Genomic DNA, 17950 nt, shown 5'->3' with positions numbered 1-17950 from the left:
CTCATTCACACGTATGTTGAATCTTGACAGTGTTTGTGGATTGCCAAATGTTATTAATTGAAAACCTCTGGGAAATTATGTGAAACACCCATGTGAACTTTTATTGATAAAAAGTGGGAAGAAGGTTTCCTTGTGGTGTATGTTGGTACTGATATTGATCACTGTAGTATCAGTATACAAGTATTATAAAAATAAAGGTTGTGCAGGCGTTCCAACCCTACATGAATACATAATTTAATTGCAGTGTGTCATATGAGGACTGGAGCAACAGTCTCTGGAGGACATTTGTCCTTACCCAGCTGCTCACATGGCTCATTCTGATCAGGTTGCAGTGTGCAGCTGTTAAAACCAGGATGGTTGTCTTCCACTAGATGGGGTTGCTCTCCATGACAATGTTCCTACTTTAGTCCTACTAGAACTGGTACTGTTCAATAGTTGCCACCAAACATGCTGTCTACAAATTGACTGCCTTGACTTTAAAGTATTATGCAATAACTAAGTCCTTTTGGAACCCAGCTTGAATTAATAAACTAATCTGAACCAAATAGGAACCAAAGCATGCTTGATAGTTCCATGCCTCCTGTACCGTAGAATCACATGACCCTCACTGCTCATTGTCTTACAACATGACATTTCAGGGAGGTGACTATGAATCAGTTTGAGTACTTGTGTACATGAGTCACACTCAATATCTCAGACACCATTGGCCAAATTTTGAAATAACTTGAATTATAGGCTTCTAGTGTCCAAAAGGATGCTTTGTCATGGAGATTTCCAGTGAAGGCATTCACCATTATTATGAGGTCAAGTGAAACTGAGTCACAAGAAAGGATGAAGTTGTAAGTCCCACCCAATTGATTACCTTAAAATGTAACATGCCTTCTTTGGCAATGTTCATCCGCTCCCAGAATACATATCCAATGTAAGGGGAAATGAATATGGATGTGTCCTCTAACATTTCCTAAGTTCTTAAAAAAAAATCTGAAAAACATTTAAAATGCTACTCCACTGGCACCAAATGACCTATCTGCATCAACCTTGATATCCTTCATCTATGGACAAAGGATATCAACCGCAATGTTTTTGAGATAAGCACCTAGCGTACCTAAAACAAAATGGCTTCTATTGTTCAATAACTATTTACTAAGCCACGGACTGGGCAATACATTAATTGTACTTAGTCAAAAGATATCCATACTGTAATTACATTAGTTACTCATTGCATACACTGTCAAAACTCAACATAGCAACCCCATATGGCACTACAGTTAGCAGATATTTATATCCCTTGAGCAATTGGACCCTACATTTGGCACACATGCTCAGAGACATGAGTTGATTGGCCCAGAGTGTTGATACATCATTCATAGGGGACATCATATTTACTGTTGCCAGAGGTGTTATACAGTACATTGGATTTAATTAGTATTCAACTCCCTGGATTGCAGAAGAATTGAATTGCCCTAAGGACACAATTGTCTTACTATTGGCCATCTGTTAAAGATTACATTTTCTGATAGAAATCTAACTGTTCAAGGATTAACAGCTTTCTTTAAATTCATGCATTTACTGTAAGTTGCTCTGGATAACAGCCTCTGCTAAATTATTATTTGGTAAAAAAGTAATAAAAATGCATATATTAGGAAAAGGGTAAAGAATAATATCTCAGCCAGCACAGTTGGACCAATAATCAGGAAATGGAAGCTTTATCACACTGCCCAGGCATTGCCAAGAAAAGATTGTCCCTCAAAAGGCAGGGCTCAAAAAATTATTATTGGAAGAGAAACTACAGAAAGGCCAAAAGTCACTTCAAAGGAGGTACAGAGTTCCACTGTGGAGTAATGGTGAACTAGTAAATCAATTAAAAAGTTCTGCATAACACTGCATAACACTGACCTGTGTGGGAGGGAGGCCAGAAAGAAGCCATTATTCAAAAAGTACCATCTGAAAATCTAGAGTATACCAGAAAGCATGAGTGACTCACTTTGGCCATATGAGATCAAGATCAAATGTTTTTGCAAAGATGTAAAGCTCTTTGTGGTGCAAACCTCACACTGCCCATGCCTCAACACATGCCATTCCTACAGTGAAGTACGGTGGTGGCAGCATCATGCCATGGGGATTCTTCTCATGAGAAGGGACTGAATGTCATAATAAAATTGAAGGATGAATGTGTGAGGAAATTCACTTTTCAGCAGGACAATCTCCAGTACAAAGCAACATTGGAGAGTGTCAAAAACAAAAAGGTGAATGTGCTACATTGTCTCAATCATAGACTTGATCTCAATGCCACCGAAGAACTTTGGCACTATTTGAAAATGGTGTCTACAAGACCTATCCAACCAACATGAGAAACCTGGAGCAAATCTGTCTATATTACAATGTGCTTTTACAGATGAACAGCCTGAAACCATAGTGGCTAGGAAAAAATCACTACAAGGGTAGTGAAACTCAGGAAGAGACCTAGGGAGAGACCAGACTCGGAGGGGTGGCCAGTCCTATTCTGACTGTGCCGGGTGAAGATTATAGGAGTACATTAACCTTTGGGTCATGTCAATATTTTTGCAGGTTCAGATGACAAGCAGTTCAATACATGCATGTGGGCTGTGTCTAGAGGCTTTAAAATCCAAGTCAGCTGCATAACCAGGTGAACAAAGAGAGGGACAATCAGGTGGGGGTCGGGGCAGTGGCAGAAAGAATCATCACCGTCGTCGTATAAACGAATGCAACATAAACAATTGGGACTTAAGACAGGACAGATTATATTTGTGTTCATCTCTTGACCCAACAGACCTTCCTCAGACTACTCATGTTGCAGCTCATATGTGAAAACACTCCATCATGCCACAGTCATCAAATATGAAACACCTTACAACACAGGGCCAGCCATGCCCCTACAATATTGCCACTGTATAATTTGATTGGTCAAAAACAGCCGTTCAATAACCTAGCAAGGAAAATGCTGTGGCAGTGGCTGTCTGCTCAGCTCAGGATCTCTCCCCTCCTTCCCTCCCTCCCCCTCCCCCATGGGTTTCTTTAAGCAGGATCGGCAAGCCAGTAACGTGTTCTCTTGCTGGCGATCTCCACTCAACTAATGTGAAAGGTGGGATGGGGGGGTAAGACTGGGGGAGAGAGGGTAGTAGTAGGTTGAGATGTCTAAAGGGTATGAAGGACCTCAATATGGGGCAAGCAACTAGCCCATTCATCACGTGGAGGAGCAGGTGTTTTTAGGTTGTGTAAATACAAGGTGGAATAGTCCAAACTGAATCTATAATGCCTATAGGCATGCCTTGCCACAGGGGTTTTTCTCAGAGACATATTTACTTTAACATAGTATCCTGTAAGGAGATAGTGTGTGTCTGGTTTTGCATTTACTTATTTCTTCTGACATGGCCCGGCTTTCCTGATCAATACTGAAACTGATATGCCAGATATAAACTGGGTGCTTTGCAGTTGGAGCGTCTATGGTCCGGTGTATTGATCAACATGAGAATGTCATTGTATTTTAGTCAAGTGTGTAGCTAGTCCAATCATTTGATATTAAGTTCAAGAAAATGCTGAACAATAGATTCCACTGACAAATTAGATTAGATTACATTTTATTGTCATTACCAGAAGAATAGACAATAGAAGAGGGCAGAAAAAAAGTATTAAGTGTATGTTTATCTCAAGTTGAATCAATAGATGTGTAATGCACTACAAATGGCAATTCTAAATGTGCAATTATGGCAAGTATTAAATATAGTGTATGTTACAAGTAGGATAATTGTTGTGGGGGTACAAATGGCAATTCTACATGACATTCTAGATGTGCAATCGAGGCAAATTGAAGGAGTAAGGTTGCATGTGCAACCCCGGATGAAGAGATAGCAGCAATGAGGTCCTGGAGGTAGACATGGCTATGTAACTACTGTAAACATGTAAGCATGATGGCAGTACTAAATGTACAAAGAGGCAAATTGAATGTGCAAGGTGCATGTGCAATTGCAGGGATCGCAGCAGTGCAGTTCCCGAGGTAGACACGTACTGGTAACAACTGAAAACTTTAATTATCAGACTTTGCAAGGCAGTGTCAGAGTAGTACAAAGGGAGTAGTGCAACAATGTCTATGGGAGGCGGGGGAGGGGGTATGGTTAGTGAAGGGTCACAGATTTATCTGGGTCACAGTGTTAACCAGGGTTACAGTAGATGATGAAATAGGTTTATTGGTCTGTTGATGTGTCTCTTTCTGACCAGTCCAATGGAGATAATATCTTTAGCTTAGCTCATTTACTGCATAACAGTTAGGATCTAATCAATGAGAGACAAAGCTGACTAAATTCAAAGTGCTGATCAAGGCAGGCCCACAGCCAGTCAATCATCCTGGCCCAGCCAACTGGATTTCCTGGCCCATGCTGTCTGATGTGGAGTGATGTGTTGGCATACGTTTTATTTTAATCTTCTTAAGTATGCCACATCCCCTCCATATCATCAACTCAACAGGTGTGGCTGGCTGTCAGAGTGACTGATACCGCCTGAGGTTATCCATCTAAGATGCATTGGTGGCTGCTGGCAGATTATTTGATGGCTTTGGATCAGAACAGCGGCTGTAATGGTGGCTGGAAGTTCAGGAACAAAGTATTAAAATTTGTTTTCCAAAGGATATGATCAACCTTAAAGGGGGTGGGGCTGTAACCTGCTATGATTTATTAATCTGTATTGCTAGCAGTTGGTGTTACAGCAGCAATGGGGCTCAGGCCTTGCTTGGCATCATGTCATAAATGTTACTCAAGCACTGCAGAAGTGGACACCCTGAACCAGAGCTAATCCTGCAGTACACACTAAAACAAATGGTTCCAATTCATGTATATAGAATAAGACCAAATGAAGCAATTGCAAATTAACAAGTTGTTTACCATGCCCTCAACTGTCCAACTTCTTTTCTAAAAGGCATTAACAACCTTTGTATTAAAACAATGTTATATTATCATTAAAAATGTTAGTTTGATACATTTAATTTAACTATTTCATCCTTTCAAAAATACAAACTTTTGACACAAATGTTGCAAGCTACACAAGCCAGTTTTCAATTTGTACTGTTATTCTTCAAACGAACTGTTTATTAATTCAATTTATTCGCCATGGGCATAGGCAGTCAGCCCAGAACTGTTTCCTTCTTTTAGGCTGAATTTTTTGGGGCCATTTACAGGTAATCTCAGTCTAATCAAACAAGCTCTCCCAAGCCTTATGCAATTCAATGAATTTGTGTTTTGTATTGCAGAATTTAAAGAGCCTGGCTAACACAGTAATAAAACACAAGAACTAGTGTCAGCATTCAAGAGGATCAAAATTGCCATGTTGTGCAGTGGTTTGAATACTCTTAAACAGCATTGATCATCATTTTCACAGAATTGTTAATGATGGCCGAACAATTTGTGCTTTTTTTTTAGGTCACTTCGATTTGGGATATACATTTTTTTTTTTACATTTTTGATTAATGATTTTATTGTTTTTAATTTTCAAGTTTATTCATTTAACACATTTCATACACTGGGCAATTCAAAGTGATTTACATTAGTAGAAATGATAGGAATAATAGAAATAGATTTAACATAAAATAAACCATACTTCAAACATCACATTTAAGATGGCTAAAAGAATATTAAAAGATGAATATAAGGCAGAAGAAGAAGGTTTCTGGCCTAGATTTAAAAGTGGTCAATGTTGGTGCAAGTCTTTTCTGGCAGTTTGTTCCAACCAGTACCGTGCACAGACCTTCCAAGGGGCATGTGCTGAATCTGAAAAAGTGGGCGGAGTTGTCAGACAATGTGTTGGAATGAGTGACTCGCAAAAAAAAACTGATGAAGCATGCCCATTGGAATGAGTGACAAGCGTAAAAAAGACAGACAACGCATGCCCGTCGGTGTGCGCGACGCATGTCACCAAGCCTGACAGGCACATGTTAACTGGAAAGGCCACTAGATAGCAAAGGGGCATGTGCTCTGCACAGGTTAAGCCTTACCTATACACGTGTCTGGTTCCAACTGTGCGCAGCATTATGACTAAATGTTGCCTCATCAGCCTTTGTCCTTACTCTCGGAAGGGTTAACAGACCAGGCCCAGATGAGGTGAGGGGTCACAGTATCTTAAAATCTATTCTATGAGATATAGGGAGCCAGGGAGAGACCTAAGAATTGGGGTAACGTGTTCAGCTTTCTTTTGTTTTTGTTAGAACTCAAACAGCAACGTTCTGAATGAGCTGCAATTTTCAGAAGGCTTTTTTAAAGAGACCTGAAAACAGCCATTGTGGCTTTTCATGCCGAGTAATAAGGCAGAAACCACTACTCACTTATAAGAACATGAATGCTCATCTCATGTTTGCCATTTATGGAACAATTTATTGTGGATATATGAGTAAAGTGTAACCTTTGGGGCAACATTGGGGCCTGCAATGTTTGGAGAAAATCAAACACTGTATTCCACATACAAATGGTCAAACATAGTGGTGGTGGTGTCTTGCACAAAGAAGAATTTCTGCACAAACAAGCAGTTTGCTGATGTCAACGTTATGGATCGAGTGGCCCCTGGTGGCGGTGGGGTTATGGTATGGGCAGGTATGTGTTATGGACAACAAACACAGGTGCATTTTATTGATGGCATTTTGAATGCACAGAGATACCTTGACGAGATCCCGAGGCCCATTGTTGTGCCATTCATCCACGACCATCACCTCATGTTGCAAGGATCTGTACACAATTCCTGGAAGCTGAACACATCCCAGTTCTTGCATGGCCAGCAAACTCACTAGACATGTCACCCATTAAGCATGTTTGGGATGCTCTGGATCGGCGTATATGACAGCGTGTTCCAGGTCCTGCTAATATCCAGCAACTTCGCACAGCCATTGAAGAGGAGTGGACCAACATTCCACAGGCCACAATCAACAACCTGATCAACTCTATGCGAAGGTGATGTGTTGCACAGCGTGAAGCAAATGGTGGTCACACCAGATACTGACTGGTTTTCGGACCCCCCAGTTCCTCCCAGACCGCCCCAATACAGTGAAACTGCACATTTTAGCATGGCCTTTTATTGTGGCCAGCCTAAGGCACACCTGTGCAATAATCATGCTGTCTAATCAGCATGTTGATATGCCACACCTGTGAGGTGGATGGATTATCTCGGCAAAGCAGAAGTGCTCACTAACACAGATTAAGACAGATTTGTGAACAATATTTGAGAGAAATAGGCCATAGAGACATAAGTATTAGATCTTTGAGTTCAGCTCATGATAAATGGGTGCAAAAACAAAAGTGTTGCGTTTATAATGCGTTTATATGTTCAGTGTAGTTTGTTGTTTCTTCAGTCTGGTTCCCTTTTATCAAAAAATTGCAAAAAAAACCTGACATGGGCAAATGCATTTATATCTAGGAGCTGGCAGGGACGTAGGGGACATGCCCCCCCCCCCCCCCCCCCCAATATTAGAAACGGGTTAAAGTGCCCCCCCCCCTCCCTAATAATGTTGTTTTGCGTAATACTTTTATTTTGAAAAAATTACGCTTTGGAACTTGTCACGTCTCGGTGGTGACCAAATCCAACATTTTGATTCATTCTTTCATGACGATCAGTGTGTGTAGGCTGGCTAAGTGAATTACTGTAGCTATGTTTTGTTTTTTCAGTAAATACAACGTATATAAACGTCAATACATTTTCATAACTATAGAACGAATTAACGTGATAAAATATAAGCTTTCCTCTGGCTAAAAAATAGTTAAGACGTAGTTAGCTAGCTATCATTATTTTCAAGTTTCATCCAACAAACGTTATAGTAGCTTGCTCGCTAGATAACAATGAGTAGTTCCTATGGCTGTGTGAAAAGGTCATAGTGAATGATTTGAAAGGTTGAACGCCTGCTAAAATGATTTGCACAATCTCTGTCTCAGTCTTCACCATAGGGTCTGCTAAGCTAGCTAAGTTATGGACGAGCCACAAACAGTCAAGAATGGAGTGTTAGATGCTAAGGTTCTTGGTAACAATCTACACACAAAAGCTGGTAATTTTTCTTTCATAAAATGCATGTTTTGAATCATCTAGATATAGCTAAAGTGTGTTCAATATTTTAAGAATACGGTTCATGCTATGTATGATCATGGCAGCAAAGTGATAGACATGAACAAGCAAGGAGAGAGAGAGGCCACAAAGCAACAGGTTTGATAAGTGCCACACCAAGATAGACTGATAGATCTGTCATCATGTAAATCAATCAGTCATTTAATAGGATCTCTGATAGCAGGACAGTAGCTGAATATAGGATTGTACTGTATGTGTTTACTTCATTCAGGAGACAGGCAGTCATAAAAATAGCAGATCAGAAAGGTAGGCTGGGTGAGGGAGAGTGAGGCCACAAACCAACAGGTAAGAGAGTAAGAAGTATTCAAGGCGGTCAATAGGAGCAGATGGAAAAATTAAAGCTGGACTAATATCATTGTAGTATCAGTCATTTTAAAAATGCACACTGGTTACATTATCATCTATCTGAAATGCCTTTCCTGCTGAAAAGTCCCACCATGCAGTAAAGTCGCACAAGGTAAAATTTACCAATACTAGTTAGGACTATTGCATGTTCAGAAATCAGTACTTTCTTAAAGTCAAACTGGAATTTTCACACTGAATGCTTGAGTCCTATCAACACCCGCAGGGCATTGGTACAGAAAGCATATTGAGTAGATAACATTGTTTGGGGTAACTATCTATTTGCTACAACATTTCCAGACATAATGAGTATTGCAAGCGAGCATTGTGGAAACAGTTATTGCCCCCAGTATTTTCAACCAGACTACCTCTGAACGAAACTGTGTTGGTTGCACTGGTCCTATTCGCACTTCATTGGTAAGTAATGCCAACACTTTTTTTTTTAACCAGTGTGTCTATATCTAACGTAGTCATGGACAAAGAGAATCCAACTAGAAGTCGATTCTAGAAGTCGAAAAACACAGAACTACATGTTAAAAATACATTTTGGTGAATACATTAACATTCACACTTAGTTAAATGTGTGTCCCCCAATATCAGTCACTCCTACGCCCTTGACATTGGGTGTCGTCCTATTACCTCGTCTCCATCTTAAACTATGTTGATGAGATAGCCATAGGTGAGGAGAGAGAAGGCGGACAGTGAATTTGAGGAACGGCGTAAGACCACAAGACGTTTGAGCAACAGAGAAATAAAAAAATCGTTGATTGTTTTATTTGACGAAATTGTATTTTTTTTAAGAAGTTGATTATGTTTCGACGTACTCAGATATATTCATAGTAGGCTATTACTTTCTTTGCCAGTGATCTGTTCGTTGAAAAGTGCATAACACAACACACGATAAACTGGAATGGCACACTCGGGGTTGTACAAAAATAGCTGTGGGCTAACCCCGCACAAAATCGAATTAGCCGCCTCACTTGCATTTGCGAACATTTCTAGTCTAGATTGAGATAGCAGTGTTAAACTTTTTCAAAAAGACATCACCATCATCCCAACATTCCCGCTTGTTTTCTTTTCAAGAAGCTGGAGAATCGCCCGATGTAAGAACGCGCACGGCAACCTTAGCGTCAGCATCAGAGCTCGTGCCCTAGCTGTTTCTTGCATCCGTCTATGCGCGTGCCACACGCAGATCTCTGGATCGTAGGTGATGATGGCGCCGGAGGAGCAGCATCGCTGAGTTTGCTCCTCTGAGCTTTAAATATTAATATAATTACAAAACTGCCGAATAGTAAATTACTCTCATCGGTCTCCTAACCAGAGACGATGGGGAACGAAGGGAGCATCGAGGGAGTCGGTCAACCCGGAGAACCGGGCTCCATCTCCATGGCGGGAGCTCCTGGTTCCATTTCAGCACCACTGGGCTCTGGACAGCACATCAAGCCAGTCAATGGAGCTGCTGCCGGGGGAGGAATGGGTGGCGGACAGGGAATTAATAGGTAAGTCATGTCATAGACAATGGTGCTGTTGATGCTACATATTTGATAAATTATAGAATGTTTTTAATTATAAACTTGACACTGCATATTATGTTTGATTGTGCAGCGAAACAATTGTTAGGTTATGGCAGTTTGAGATTTGAGATGCTTTAACAATTGAATTGGTTTTTGCCTGTGGCTGTTGTTGGGACGTGTCATTCAAAGCGTGCGAAATCTGTAGCGTTTTCAACCAGTCAGGTATGTAATTGGTAAAAAGTAATACCATTCAATTATAGCACTGAAAGACACGACCCGCTATTAAAATGTGGTTTATTTTTGAGGTTATCTTGAAGGATGCTTTTTCTTTTCAGCATGGATGTTTGCACGGGAGGATGCAATTACTGTTGATATTGTGTGTATTTGTCTATACGTGTGTATTAGTCTATATATAAGTATATTCATGTAGCCTATACATATTCATGTAGCCTATATATATGCCATATATATAGCCATATATATATATAGGTGTGTGTATGTGGGTGTGTGAGAGTGCATGTGTGTGTGGGAGTGTGTGTGTGTATTTAATGTGTGTAGCTTAGTAGTAAGTATGCTCGTAAGACATTCACGTAAGTGTCGTCACTCTCTCGATAATGACGTGCAATCGACTCCATCTTCGGATTCTACATGTTATAGGTTGCTTAGCAGCTCGTATCACTCTCGCGATTCAAGGCATAGTAGACTAACATTAATAGGCAATGCAGTGACTAGGTGGGCGTATTTAAAATACATTAAATTATCTTGGTAATTATTTAGATTTTTCGATTGTGTTGTAGAAATCAATACATCCTTAGCTTGATGAAAATGTATTACCTAATCCAGCATATCCGTCCTTATATAATAGGCGAGCGTCTAAGGGACGACAGGTCGTAGCTGCTGCACGAACAAAATATGCATTTGGAGTGAAATAAGGTCTCAGTAATGACATAGACATTTTATTACGTAAAGTTCAAATTTCAACCACGAATACCTAATCATAAGGGTAGTGGGCGGTTCCGGTAAAAAAAAAAAAAATCAGTAGCCTATTTACAACGGCGTAATAAAAATCCATGTGAACCAATATAATCACGTGCAGCGTATATTTCCTCGTCAATCTTTTGCTTGTACTGCCTTTCTCATTCTCTCTCTGAAACATTCTATAGTAGTTGGGATAGGCGTTTACCGTTTGTTTTCATACACGTTTTAATGCGGTCTGGATCTCTAAAGACAGATGCTTTGAAAATTCAAGCTCACTCAAAACACATTATAAATTACATATTGATTATCATTCAACCTAACAAACGCTTGGAATGCCTGACTGTCCAGACTGCTTTAGCTGCCCCGTTACTAGGCCTATTACTGCTAACAATACTTTTTCTCCAAATGCATGCTTTATTTGACAATGAAATAAAGAAAGATGAAGGAGAGTTTTTGCTATAATATCAGATTCGAACCCATGCTGAAGCAGCATATGCGCATTAGCTGCATAGATAGTTTTTCTGCTTTTTGAAATAATTATTAGGAAGTAAAATCTAAAAAATCACGATAGGCTACTAATAATTATTATGTAAAATCGATATTTTATCGATTTTACTTCCTAATAATATGACTTCAAAAAACACCCAGAACTGATCAAAATATAACCATCTATTGCGATATTGTAATATCTTGTTTTGTGGTTTGCCTAGTGTATCCTGTGCAAATGATTAACAAAAAACGTTCTATATATTTTTATGAATTAACTTTTTCTTTTTTACGTGAACTTTGTGATGTTTGTGAGACATATTGGCATCTATATTCTGGATCATATGGAGACAGGATCCTAGATAGGGTTACAATATTTGAGATATTACCAGTGCATGCACAAGCTTCCGAGCCTAAGCAGTAGACAAGAACGACCTGATTCCAGCAAAATTTTGCAGGTGGAAAAAATACAATAGAGTGAAAAAAATGACACCACATTGGGGGAAGATATGAAGGTGAATTCATGCAGTAATAATATAGGAATATATTGTCGGACTCCTTTACTTTCTAACTAAAGTAAGTCTCCTCAGTCTGTGTTGTGTAAATAATTAATCATGCTCCTATGTGAAGATGTAGGCCTAGGTGTGTATCCTGCAGGTTTTCATAACGTGCACGGCAACTTTCAAATTTTTTTGTTGGCAAAATACATAAGGCCCGAATGTATTGTGATCCTAGCAACGCCTATGGTGCTGGCTACTCCATTATAGACAGAATACCAGCTGACTCCTTATTCCCTAAATAGTTCTTAAAGAGTTTGGAGCTGCCTTCCTTCTTCAAGATCCCCTTTACCCTGTGCACTGGGGCCTCCCACTCCTCTTTCTATTCTGGTTAGAGCCAGTTCCCACGGTTCTGTGAGTAGGGAATAGTACACAACTTTGTATGAGATCTTCAGTTTCTTGACAATTTCTCACATGGAATAGCTTTTTTATTTCTCAGAACAAGAATAGACTGATGAGTTTCAGAAAATAAGTTACTTGTTTCTGTCTTTTTGGAGCCTGTAATCGAACCCACAAATGCTGATGCTTTAGGTACTCAACTAGTCTAAAGAAGGCCAGTTTAATAACTTATTTAATCAGCACCACCGTTTTCAGCTGTGTCTACGTTGTATTTCATATCAATATTATATTATTTAATGGATGATACATTTGTTTTTCTTTCAAAAACAAAGTTTCTAAGTGAACCCAAACGTTTGAAAGGTAATGTATAGTCAGGTTAATGACAGATTTTGTTAACATCTTTATAATCTCCTTGTTCTTATTATCTCATGTGATAAAATGACAAATTCTATCAGGGGGCCCCCTTTAAGTTTCAGGGGAAATTATTCCATACTATTTTGTATTTTTTTCTGTTAAAAGTAAAAAAATGTATTTCAGTAAAACATGCCTGCTAGATTAGGCACAATATACAATTTAAGGTATTTGTTACTTAATCCTTTTAGGAAGTTAGCTAGTTTTAGCTAGTTAACGGGTTAATGATAACAGCAGCCAGAACACTTTAGGCTATGACACAGCACAAAATTCTGGGCACAGTACATAGGTGGTCTCTGAGGTGCCCTCCCCTTTTAATTCAAGATTCAAGCATTTTTGAAGGGCCTCTCTACACGTTAGGGCCGTATATACTTAGTACCCCTTTTACCCCCAGTCCGACGCCACTGACTGATCCAGACACTATTTAACAGCTTTGCACTTATTCTCAATGATTTCAAGGCAGGAGTTTAGGGACATGAAAAGCCTCATACCATCTTTTTATTCCACTATCTCGCCCTTGGTCTGGGCTAAGGTATTTCTTTCATGTCTTGACCAGCGCCGTGGGTGGATTTTTCTATTGTACAAGCACTGAAAGAATGTGTGGCTAACAGCTCAAATCCAGTAGGAACAGGAGAACATAATACCTAAATTACACAGACTACAGTTAATAGAAAAGCAAATTTCTTGCAACTAAACTTCCTGTTTTTGGGACATTGCAATTGGGAGGAGACTATGGATGGTCCGCTGTCCGTTTGTGCATATTTACATATTTACTGTATGTGGATGAATAAAATACATGGTGACTGCTGATCTGATTTGTAGGAAACTTTGGTGAATAACACAACTGGCCATAGAGATCTGCTATTTACAAAATTACACTGGTTGGCCAATGGGGACTGTGCATCATAAGGGGAGACAATTACTGTTCACTTGTTGTTTTCAGCTTTTTTGACACAAAAATGTTATGAATTGTTTTGCATTTTAATGAGTGAAAAATTTATTCAACCCCTCTGCAAAACATGACTTAGTACTTGGTGGCAAAACCCTTGTAGGCAATCACAGAGGTCAGACATTTCTTGTAGTTGGCCACCAGGTTTGCACACATCTCATGAGGGATTTTGTCACAGTCCTCTTTGCAGATCTTCTCCAAGTCATTAAGGTTTCAAGGCTGACGTTTGGTAACTCAAACCTTCAGCTCCCTCCATAGATTTTCTATGGGATTAAGGTCTGGGGACTGGCTAGGCCACTCCAGGACCTTAATGTGCTTCTTCTTGAGCCATTCCTTTGTTGCCTTGTCTGTGTGTTTTGGATCATTGTCATGCTAGATTACCTATCCATGGCCCATTTTCAATGCCCTGGCTGAGGGAAGGAGGTTCTCACCCTAGATTTGACGGTACATGGTCCGGTCCATCGACCCTTTGATGCGCTGAAGTTGTCCTATCCCCTTAGCAGAAATCCCCCCCAAAGCATAATGTTTCTACCTCCATGTTTGATGGTGGGGATGATGTTCTTGGGGTCATAGGCATCATTCCTCCTCCTCCAAACATGGCGAGTTGAGTTGATGCCAAAGGGCTCGATTTTGGTGTCATCTGACCACAACACTTTCACCCAGTTCACCTCTGAATCATTCAGATGTTCATTGGCAAACTTCAGACAGGCCTGTACATATGCTTTCTTGAGCAGGGGGACCTTGCGGGCGCTGCAGGATTTCAGTCCTTCACAGTGTAGTGTGTTACCAATTGTTTTCTCTGTGACTATGATCCCAGCTGCCTTGAGATCATTGACAAGATCCTCCCGTGTAGTTCTGGACGGATTCCTCACCATTCTCATGATCATTGCAACTCCACGAGGTGAGATCTTGCATGGAGCCCCAGACAGAGGGAGAGTGACAGTTCTTTTGTGTTTCTTCCATTTGCGAATAATCACACCAACTGTTGTCACCTTCTCACCAAGCTGCTTGGCGATGGTCTTGTATCTCATTCCAGCCTTGTATAGACATCCTTGGACACCTCTTTGGTCTTGGCCATGGTGGTGAGTTTGGAATCTGATTGATTGATTGTTTCTGTGGACAGGTGTCTTTTATACAGGTATAATGCTGGGATTAGGAACACTCCCTTTATGAGCATGCTCATAATCTCAGCTCGTTACCTGTATAAAAGACACCTGGGAGCCAGAAATCTTTCTGATTGAGAGGGGATCAAATACTTATTTCACTCATTAAAATGCAAATTAATTTATAACATTTTTGTTATAAAAAACATGTGTTTTTCTAGATTTTTTTGTTGTTATTCTGTCTCTCACTGTTCAAATAAAACTACCATTAAAATTATAGACTGATCATTCCTTTGTCAGTGGGCAAACGTACAAAATCAGCAGGGAATAAAAAAAAAGAAACCTCACTATATATGTGTATGTATGTGTTTGTATGTGTGTGTGTGTGTGTCTATATATGTATGTATGTATATATATATATATACAGCTCCGGAAAGAATTAAGAGACCACTGCACCTTTTTCTTTCCTTTCAAAAAAGTCGAAAAGGAGGGTTTTGAGTGAGGAACAGAAGGGTTAAAATTAAGAGACCACTGCAAATTGAACGCTTCAATACCTCACTCAAAACTTTTTCAACTTTTTTGGACAGGAAAGAAAAAGGTGCAGTGGTCTCTTAATTCTTTCCGGAGCTGTATGTACACTCACCTAAAGGATTATTAGGAACACCTGTTCGATTTCTCATTAATGCAATTATCTAATCAACCAATCACATGGCAGTTGCTTTAATGCATTTAGGGGTGTGGTCCTGGTCAAGACAATCTCCTGAACTCCAAACTGAATGTCAGAATGGGAAAGAAAGGTGATTTAAGCAATTGTGAGCGTGGCATGGTTGTTAGTGCCAGACGGGCCGGTCTGAGTATTTCACAATCTGCTCAGTTACTGGGATTTTCACGCACAACCATTTCTAGGGTTTACAAAGAATGGTGTGAAAAGGGTAAAACATCCAGTATGCGGCAGTCCTGTGGGCGAAAATGCCTTGTTGATGCTAGAGGTCAGAGGAGAATGGGCCGACTGATTCAAGCTGATAGAAGAGCAACTTTGACTGAAATAACCACTCGTTACAACCGAGGTATGCAGCAAAGCATTTGTGAAGCCACAACATGCACAACCTTGAGGCGGATGGGCTACAACAGCAGAAGACCCCACCGGGTAGAAGACTGGAAGAATGTTGCCTGGTCTGATGAGTCTCGATTTCTGTTGAGTCAGAATTTGGCGTAAACAGAATGAGAACATGGATCCATCATGCCTTGTTACCACTGTACAGGCTCGTGGTGGTGGTGTAATGGTGTGGGGGATGTTTTCTTGGCACACTTTAGGCCCCTTAGTGCCAATTGGGCATCGTTTAAATGCCACAGCCTACCTGAGCATTGTTTCTGACCATGTCCATCCGTTTATGACCACTATGTACCCATCCTCTGATGGCTACTTCCAGCAGGATAATGCACCATGTCACAAAGCTCGAATAATTTCAAATTGGTTTCTTGAACATGACAATGAGTTCACTGTACTGAAATGGCCCCCACATTCACCAGTTCTCAACCCAATAGAGCATCTTTGGGATGTGGTGGAACGGGAGCTTTGTGCCCTGGATGTGCATCCCACAAATCTCCATCAACTGCAAGATGCTATCCTATCAATATGGGCCAACATTTCTAAAGAATGCTTTCAGCACCTTGTTGAATCAATGCCACATAGAATTAAGGCAGTTCTGAAGGCGAAAGGGGGTCAAACACAGTATTAGTATGGTGTTCCTAATAATACTTTAGGTGAGTGTATATATACATAGTAAGTGTTTTAATAACAAGAATCCAGGCAAGCATAGATCAGCCGGACCGCAATAAAAAAGTATTGCCCTCTTGAGATTCGAGCCTGGGACACCCACATGAAAGGCTGTGTTGCTTACCACTACAGCACAGAACTCGAGGTATGTTTACCTCGACCACAAATAGCATCTATGAACTGTTAGCTTTTGCCACTGGCCCCTTATTTGCCAGTAATAGCCTTTACCAGTATCTACTAACTTACTGGAATAGTCATAGGAATTGAGAGGCACTGTCTTTAACCATAGCGCCACGGCATTACGCATTTTACCAGCACTATTGAGCATTGTGTTAAACTGATTAATGTTTCTTATTAAGTTTACCTCCACCAGATTTAGCATCTATGAGCTGTTAGCTTTTGACACTGGCCGTTTGAACAGTTTATTAGCCAGTAATAGGCTTACTGGTATCTACTAACTTCTTAGGAATAATCATATGAATTGAGCAATTGCTAGCGAGACTAAAGATTAACTTTTCCATGCCAGAAACTGTCACAATACAACCGGATACAATTTCAGGTTTCAGCCAGCGAAGTTTTCATCAATACGGAATAATTCATAATGCGTACTTCGCTTCGTCTGCGAGGAGATATAAACTCAGGACTTATAGTTCACAAGTCTGCTTCTCAAACTACTATGCTATTTAACAAGGGGTCGGTCGGGAAGAGACATTCCCTCTTCTTAGTCAACTCTGCTTATGTGGTCCGGCAAGAAAATAATATATATGTATATATATATAAACACTTACTACCCAAATAAATGGTCATAGTTCGAATTTCAGGTGCAAACAGTCTTGCACAGTACTGTAATTGGATAATGGTAGTACTCTGCATAAGGGGTGACATTAGTACTCTACATCGGAGTGGTAGTAGTAGTACACAACATAGGGGTGGCAGTAGCACACTACATAGAGTGGTGGTAGTACAACACTACATGATAGTAGTAGAACACTACATAAGAGGGTGAGAGTACACAACATGGGGGTTGGCAGAATTACACTACATGAGGGGGTGGCAGTAATACACCACATAGTGGGCTAGTATTAGTACACTACATGGGAGATGGAAAATGGGAGAACCATCTCAGACAAATCCTTTGGCAGTGTTCATTCAGTGAGCATTTCTCTCAAATCTGGGACTGGTTTCCTGCTCTGATTTTCTCTGAGGCTTGGAAAATGAGGCTTGTCTATTGTCAACGAGACAAAGAGAGAGGATTTCAGTTTTATTTTAATCCAAAAGGACATGTGTCTCCTTTGCTTTCGCTGTCGTTCTGTGGCCGCCATCACAAAGTGAATATGTCCTGGTTGATTTCATTACGTATGTAGAGGCATAGAGTAGTAATTGTA

The 17950-nt window shown here is 40.2% G+C and overlaps 1 protein-coding gene across 4 annotated transcripts in view; it reads left to right on the top strand.

The window, feature by feature from the left end:
* Window positions 1-9671: 9671 nt before the first annotated feature.
* The window catches only part of bsna (bassoon presynaptic cytomatrix protein a), a 211151-nt gene continuing 202872 nt past the window's right edge, over window positions 9672-17950 (top strand). For all 4 annotated transcript variants that reach the window (XM_020051929.3, XM_020051926.3, XM_020051925.3 and 1 more), the window contains exon 1: window positions 9672-9950. In XM_020051929.3, coding sequence (XP_019907488.3) covers window positions 9778-9950 — 173 coding nt within the window. In that variant the 5' untranslated portion in view covers window positions 9672-9777. The remainder of the gene's footprint in view (window positions 9951-17950) is intronic.

The sequence above is a fragment of the Esox lucius genome, chromosome 12, assembly GCF_011004845.1.
Source record: "Esox lucius isolate fEsoLuc1 chromosome 12, fEsoLuc1.pri, whole genome shotgun sequence".
NCBI lineage: Eukaryota > Metazoa > Chordata > Actinopteri > Esociformes > Esocidae > Esox > Esox lucius.
The sequence above is the reverse complement of the archived record's forward strand: the minus strand, read 5'-3'. Positions and strand labels throughout refer to the sequence as shown.